Source organism: Labrus mixtus, chromosome 15, assembly GCF_963584025.1.
Source record: "Labrus mixtus chromosome 15, fLabMix1.1, whole genome shotgun sequence".
NCBI lineage: Eukaryota > Metazoa > Chordata > Actinopteri > Labriformes > Labridae > Labrus > Labrus mixtus.
The window spans coordinates 24,009,062-24,016,946 of record NC_083626.1 but is presented as its reverse complement, the minus strand read 5'-3'; the positions used below and the strand labels follow the sequence as shown (position 1 = coordinate 24,016,946).

Here is a 7,885-nt window from a genome sequence, read left to right as displayed (position 1 = left end):
AATGGGAGAGCATGAATTTGATTTTAGACTTGAGCTCTACCAAAAGAAACACACTGATGATAACTAACAATACAATTATATAATGCAGTGGACTCCTCCTTCTCTCAGGCAGGATCCAAAGAAAGTTTATCGAAACGTTAGTCCTTTACACCTTAATCTATTGGCCTTAATTGATTTATGTGCTCCAATACTTTCTTTGGATCCTTTCTGAGAGAAGCACTCTACTGAATTATACTTTGAATGTCTAAGGTCCTTCTCTGAGAACATTGACCTCCATTTGTTGAGTGGCTGAAACACAAGAGTGTCCTACTTAACAACATAAATCCATTAATGTATAGAAATAAAAGTTGAACTCCAGATTAAGAATTCTCAAGAGCAGCCAAGTAAAAAACAATGTTGTTGATTGTAATTGAAATATAGCCAACAATGCATGACACCAAATTTAAAAAACAGATGATAAATCCTAATTTTCTCCATGCATAAAATCAATACTCTGAAATGTTCACAGGTTCATTGCTCCTTAGTTTGTACTTCATGTCACAAAAAATGATCACCCTAATGCTCATCTACAATACAATGATTGGCGAGATATCCATTGGCCATCAGAAGTTTCTGGTACACTTACGACATGTGGCCAGTGTGTAGCAGTATAAAGGGTGAAGTCCACTAAGGTGGTTGATGTGTAGCCTTACCATCAAAACCAGTGTGTTCTCAATAGCTGTCCACTGTAGTGACCTCTATGTGTGGGTAAATGAAAGCACAAAAGTTTGTAAAAAGGGAAATATTTTATTTAAAGTACAAACAATTACAAGTAAAAAAAAAAAAAAAAAAAAACCAACAACCTCCCCCCTTGAGAAAATGTTCCCCCCAATATGGGGTGAGAAAAAATTCACAACAAATCAGTTTTTCCTTTGAATTCAAAAAAATACTCTCCTTGTCATAAATATGTACAACTTCTTTGATGGAAGTCTCCGGAGAGCCAAAATGTGTTTAAACATGTGAAATTAAATATAAAAACCAGTGCCTTCTCCTGATGTAACATGGAGGAAGAAGAAAAAAATGTATCCCCTGTCGTTATAAATAATGGGCTGACATGTTCAGTTGGAAGAACAAACTTGACAAATGCAATGTTAAAGGTTTTTTAAATGAAAAACCAAATGGGGATTTTGTGGATCGTTTGACGAATAGTAAATCACTGTCTTATAGCAAAGGGGGAAAAAAGAGTGTGATGAGGGAAACAAATGTTGAACATATGGTTAGTATCACGTTGGTGTTTGGACAGGTGCAGCTGCAGAGCGCATACAAAAAATATCCGATGATTTCAACATACCAGATCTCAACTCAGATATTCGACTCTGCAGTTCTTTGGTTTCTGTGTCAGCCTGTTGTGTGGAAACGCTCAGTACGATCAGAAAAGTGGTCCAGCCGTGAAGTGGTGAGTAAGGTTGTACATTTTTTTTTACAAACTTTTCGATACCTCGTGTTTTAAAACGATACAAGCTTTAAAAAAGAAACATCTATTTCACATGAGACACATGTGTAGGACAGATGTGAATCCGTTAAAAATTGCATGCAAACTTCTGCACAGTCTAAATTGCACAACTACATTGGCACCCATATAGTGCAGTGTGTGCAGGAGCCTGATGTCTAGGACTTCTATTGTCATGTTATGTCATGTTTTGTTGCCATGGTATCGAAACAGGTGTCAAAATAGTTGGATTTGAACTAGTATCGTATCAAAGTTTAAAATTCGACTTTTATGACGTTGACAACCCTAAGTGGTGAGTACATCTGTAGTGGAGAGCAAAACAAATCACACTTAGTGAGAAAGCATGTGACAGTGAAAAAAGCTGAACCTCACACATGATTTTGATTGTGCTTATGACAGACAATGACACAAAATGGGTTTTTTTTCACACGATAAAACATAAAAACAAAAGAAAGCACTGTTAAAAAAGAAAAAAAAGAAAAGAGTGAATATAAATATTGCACTTCCAAACAACATTGAGTTCCCAGTGCCTAGTTGTTATCCCTTTGTTCGAGGTTCACAACATCCTGTTGGACGCTAAAATATCTGGACGGCAGCTTTTTTTTAAAAATGATTTCCACTGAGGTTCTTGGTATTACATTTGCTACCTGAATCATGAATATTGACCGTCTTTATGATATAATGAACATTAGACACACAGAATGGCTTTACCTCTATCATCTGAAGCTACAGAGGTGACGGGGACAAACGAGACGAAGCAGTGGGACGGATAATAACCAGCTCATACCGAAAAACAAACATTCATAAATATACCATTCACACAAATGCATGTAGTCACACTTACATACATGCAAACTCACACATCCCTTAACTCTAACCCACAGGCATGAAGTATTAACATTTAAGGCACATCAAATCTATGTACATAAAAACACAAAGCATTTATATGTTCAGTCCCTGCAGCCCTTTTGGAAGTGGGTTTTCCGCCATTTCTTAGCTAAGAATAGATCTTCTTTTACTCAGAAACAACTCGAGAGTACACAGTAACACACACTGTGACCTCAAAATGGATCCTTCCCACTTGAAAAGGAAGCATTGATCCTGCCTGCTCTTACAGAACAGCTGATTGTCCCCTCTTTGGATCAAGACTTCAAAACAGCATGGCTTATAAATGTGTGGTTTTCTTTTAAAGTAATTTGCTTGCACGTGGGTTTCCAAATCAAGCAGCAAAAATGCTCTTTTGCAGAAGCACCACATTGCTTCCGAGGCCCACTGTGAGGTTCCACAGGTCTGTGGTGGTTCCAGTCCCCCATCCCAGTTGACTACGCTAACACTGGTAACTCTGAACATGAGCAAAAAACAGGACAGAAATATTCCAACAAAATTCATTCATCAGTAGGAGTCAAAAATAAGAACTCAAAGGAAGGTCAGTCAGTCAGTCAGTCTCAGGTGTCTTTGGATTTAAATCAGTAGATTTCCTTTGAGTGCAAAAACAACCCAGCGCTGTCCACCAACCTGAGTGAGAGAGATCATTATCATGAACAGTTCAGAGACATCCATCCGTGCGCTTTTCTATGCCGCTTTATCCTGCTCGTGGGTCGCAGGGGTGCTGGGTTAGCCTTTCCCAGCATGCATCAGGCAAGAGTAGAAGCAGAAAAGGGATTGAATTACGTAATACTTAAATATTGAACAAAATATGAGTTATCACTGGATTTGGCCTGAAACTCTAGGCAGGTAATAAACCTCTGCTTTGGGCTGGGTTTGCATTTTTAACTGAAGCCTGTTTACTGATCTTCTGTCAATAAAACTCCGTGTTCAGGAGACACCAGGCAGATACTTTCAGGCCTCAGCGGGCACCATAAATCACAGCTCCTGGCTGCCTCGTGCTACATGTGAAAGCATCAGATCATTAGCACCGAAACAAGGCTAACACAGAACTCTCCATCACAAGAAACCACATAATGACACCCCGACAGGCGACTTGATTGTAGCCTGCGCCTCTACTGTAGTCACTCCCCACATGTTCAGTCTCATGTTAGCCTCGAGGCATTGAGAGAAAGTTCTGTTGTTGCCATCAAAAACATAAATAAAAAAGAAAAAGAAACATTCATTTGGCTTGGAGAACTTTGGATTTTTGTCTCTTCTAGTGCAGCACAGTGGAGTTCCAGTGGTCTCTCTTTCGCTCAACTGCATCCTGATCCACTCTACATCCATCGAGTTTCTCCATTGCAATCATACGGCCAGGTACTGTGGTTCCGTTCGCTCGCCTAGGCCTCGGACGCAGCCTGTGGTTTGAGTTGAGCTTTCTCCATGGCCGTGCCGTACGGTAGAGACCTTTTGAAGAAGCCGAACTGCAAGAAAACATTTTTTTAGACAAGCAGAAATTAGGAATAGGAACAGGACGCATCAGTTAATTTGAATGGTTATTGATTATACTATATTAAATAATTCCATGCGTAAGCACTGACCTTGTATAGGACGTATATTAGCAGAGCCAGGAGCAGTAAACCAGCCAAAATGGCCAATATGATGATCCACAGAGGAACCGAGTTCTCGATGTCAGGCTTGTTCCACACAATTGGGGTCACCACCTGAGGGCAAAAAAGAAATAAGTGTTTCAGATTAACTCAACAGTTAAAATCAACAGGATCCTCTGTTTGAAGTAGGGCCACTGGAAGGATTAACCAATGAATGAAAACAAAAGAAAAAAAAGATGAAAAGTACCTTTTTGTGTCCACTTGGAGAATATTTGGGCAGGATGGCGTATGGCATCGTCTTCACGCTGTATCTGGCCAGGCACTCCATCACATACTGCTTGTAGGATCTCTGAAGGTTTGAAGAAAAACAGACACATGCAGTACACCAGTTAAACACTAGGTGGCAACAAAGACTGTGTGTGTTCTTCAGAAGAAATTCACTTCAGCATTCCTATCGTGAGAGAGGCAGTGAAACTAGATCGTGAATTTCCAGTGCATTCACAAATATGCCATGTGTTACAGCAGGCAGGGTGTGTAAACAGTCTGTAGCTAAAACATGGCACATATGACAGAATCAAAATTTTTTTGCAGAATCTGCAGTCAGCTTCACTCAGCAACTGTTGTCACATTTGTTGGGACGGTTATGTGTCTGACCGTGCAGAAACTGGCAGCTCAGTTCTTAAAAACAGATCCAGAATCAATGCTGGGGCCGAGTCAACATCAACAAATATGTGAGACCGACTACTGCAGCTCTGCATCTGCGCCAGAACCACATTTAAGGTTTTTAACTCTCTGTGTTTCCTTCTTTGAGGCTAAATGAAGAACAGCTACTTTGTTCCTGCCAAGGTCTGACCTGAGAAAATACACAGTGACGTGTGGGGTGAAGACTCCTTTATATTGGCGGCTTCTTCCTCAGCCTTCTCTTTGTCGTCTAGTGGTAACACGTGTAAACGGACATGTGTATGTGCAGCGAGAGTCATCTCTGACAAACCTCGATGAAAGTCTCGGCCCAGACGCGGGATCGCACTTTGAGGATGGCTGTTGTCCCCTTCTCCAGAAGACCGACTTTGCACTGCAGCGTCCAGCACTCAGCGTTAGAACAGGACTACAGGGAGAGAGAGAAAAGAGTTTACTTAATGCATGATCAGATTAAATAGTCATTTGGTCGCACGCATGAAGATTATTCTCCACACAAAACTTAACCTTTAAGATGACAAACCTGCAGGGGAAGTCATGCAGAAAGTAAAAACTGGTGGAAAAAAATGTTTGAAGGGCAAATAGCAGCCGTGTTAATGCTACATGTTGAATAAGTATAACAAAGAGGCCAATGTTATGATCTGTATTCCACGCCTGCTTCAAATTAGATTGAAGGAATGTCATGAGACTGTAAAAATGCAGCATGCGCCACTCTCCACATTATTGCCCAACCGCTGAAACCAACCCGTTTTCCCCAAGACTGTAGAATACTCAGTCTTAATTAGAGCCCCATAATGCCGCTTGATGCTTCTTACATTGTAAAACATGCGCAGACTGTGCTTCAGAGCTGGTGCTGCAAGCTCGACCACCAACCAGACACAGAGGTTTCAGCGGGTTTCCTGCGGGATCGCATTAGTTTACTTATTAGAGCGAGGAAGGGCAAACACAGGAGGAGAGGAGAGACCCTGCCTCGTTCCTTCAGGCTCATCAGTCTTAGACTTAATGAGGGTATTCAAGACAGACAGAGAGCGTATCAATCCACTTCCTCGTGGTGGACCTCCTTGATGCCCGCGGGCACCGGGGCTGCTTAGGTCTCTGGAAATGACTCGAACATGGACCGGTGCCAAAGTCGCCTCAGACCCACATTTCCTCCCTGGTGGGATTATGTGGTCAAGATCTGGAGCTTCAGGGGCCACAGAGGCTGTTCCCATCATAGGTTGATCAAATTAAGTGTTGGCCTTGCTGTGCAGCATCTGTACACGCAGGTCCTGCAAAGGTTGACACTTTATAAAAGTGCTCAAAAGATGATTCTTTGAATCAGTTTAAAGGATGAATCAACAAATCAGCAGGACATTATTGGTGCTGCACAGAATATTCATGAGCTGGCAAACTGCAGCCATATTTCTAAAATACAATAAGAGAAAATCAACTCCTTATTAGAGCTTAGTTCAAGAAGCAGTTTTGGGCTCTGTAGGTCATATTTTGGTTGGTAAAAACTGTCCCGGTAGTTTTTTTAAACTCTTCTGTTTTGATTATATTGAAGCTGACAGTCAGGCATGTATTTGCGTAAATTCTGATGTGATTGACAGGTGGGCGTGTCAGCTGTTTGCCAGGAGGCTTGAGGCCCACCTCAGCTCCACGTCTCTGCCTGTGACTGGCTTGATGGAAAGTTAGGTTGAGGTAGCATTTCCAATACGGGGACCTTCGTCATTCGGCATCATGACGCCTCTTCAGGAACAAATCGGTGACATCACTGAAACTACGTGCATGTTTTGTACACTCAGTGGTTTCACATATTCTCTGCAGGTTTTTCTGAACTGATCCATCCTCTGAAAAGATGACTTCTCTGTTGCAGTATGAACTCCTAAACAAACTGGAAACCCTAAGTACTTTCTTTATGTGGCTATCAAATGATCTATTCTCCAGTTATTGATCATTGCAGAGCCATTGGTCACAACATAGAACAGAGAATGATATCAATATGACATTCTCCATACTTACAAAAATCAAGTATAACAACCCTGAGAGTATTGGAAACTCGTTTTTATAAAGTATTCTTATTATTAAGAAATGACTTTTGATGATTACTGCTGTTAAAGCTTGTCTTTTGTTCTTAATGCAAAGACGGCAGGTCATTTTAAAAAGTCTCTCACTGTGACCTCATTTGACAACTTCAACCAAGCATCGCTAAACTCCAACACACTTTGATCAAGAGACACTTTGAACAGAGATTTCTGTCCTCCCTGGCGTAGAAAACAAAAAGTGCAGACTTGGGGAAAACAGGAGAATGGGGTCCTTCATGCTAACGTGCCGTTTGGACATGGGTGATAAACGAGCACAGTCAGAAGCGACAGGCACAAGGACAAAGAGCTCTTTGGTTGACGCAGGTATCCACAGACGGAGGCAGAGCGAGGAGCTACCTGCAGCTGGGCGGATCAATGGGGCCAGTGTGTGTGTGTGTGTGTGTGTGTGTGTGTGTGTGTGTGTGTGTGTGTGTGTGTGTGTGTGTGTGTGTGTGTGTGTGTGTGTGTGTGTGTGTGTGTGTGTGTGTGTGTGTGTGTGGGGTGCTCAGGGGTCTCACAACACCCAGAGCTGAAAATGACAGAGCGGTCTGTGAAGTAACCATTGCTTCACTGTTAAGAATCCTCCTCAGCCTCCACTACTCAAGACTCTTTAATGTTAATCACCACAAGGGGACCAAGCCTGTGCCCTCTGACCCCTCCCTTTTAACGACGCCATAACCTAATTAGCCAATCCCAGGAGCCTCATATAAGATCAGGGCCAGTTTGACCAAAATAGATGCAGACCTCTACACTTCACTTACAGTGATGGAGCGACATTTACTGTTTAAAGCGTCTGTTTTCGTCCTGACCTGCTCTGGAAGTGACACAGAGTTTTAACAACATAAACACATTACCTCTTAACTGTTAACTCAATCTCCTCATTCCCTCACTTTAAAGTCAACTATTACATTAGACTTCACCTATTGGCCTGGTGGCGTTCATTCACACATACAATATGGTGTATGTCTATGTGTAGGGGCAGGCTGTTCACGGCAAAGCTTTAATGAAATAATGTTTTCTGAATGAAGGACTTGTCTGAAAACAAAAAGCTGCGTTGCCAGGGGCGTTGCCGGGGGCCTGGTTGTTAGTTAGTAAAACCTGGGTAACACAATAAACTCTAGAAAAGTCATCATGTGACAGTTCAATCTGAGGCCTTCTGA

At 41.9% G+C, this 7,885-nt stretch overlaps 1 protein-coding gene across 1 annotated transcript in view; it reads right to left on the bottom strand.

Annotated features, from left to right (window-relative positions):
• Positions 1 to 2,128: 2,128 nt before the first annotated feature.
• itga5 (integrin, alpha 5 (fibronectin receptor, alpha polypeptide)) overlaps positions 2,129 to 7,885 on the bottom strand; it is a 37,711-nt gene continuing 31,954 nt past the window's right edge. The window contains exons 27-30 of the mRNA XM_061057915.1: positions 4,958 to 5,071; positions 4,214 to 4,315; positions 3,958 to 4,080; positions 2,129 to 3,840 (exon numbers count right to left, since the gene is read on the bottom strand). Coding sequence (XP_060913898.1) covers positions 3,757 to 3,840; positions 3,958 to 4,080; positions 4,214 to 4,315; positions 4,958 to 5,071 — 423 coding nt within the window. The 3' untranslated portion in view covers positions 2,129 to 3,756. The remainder of the gene's footprint in view (positions 3,841 to 3,957; positions 4,081 to 4,213; positions 4,316 to 4,957; positions 5,072 to 7,885) is intronic.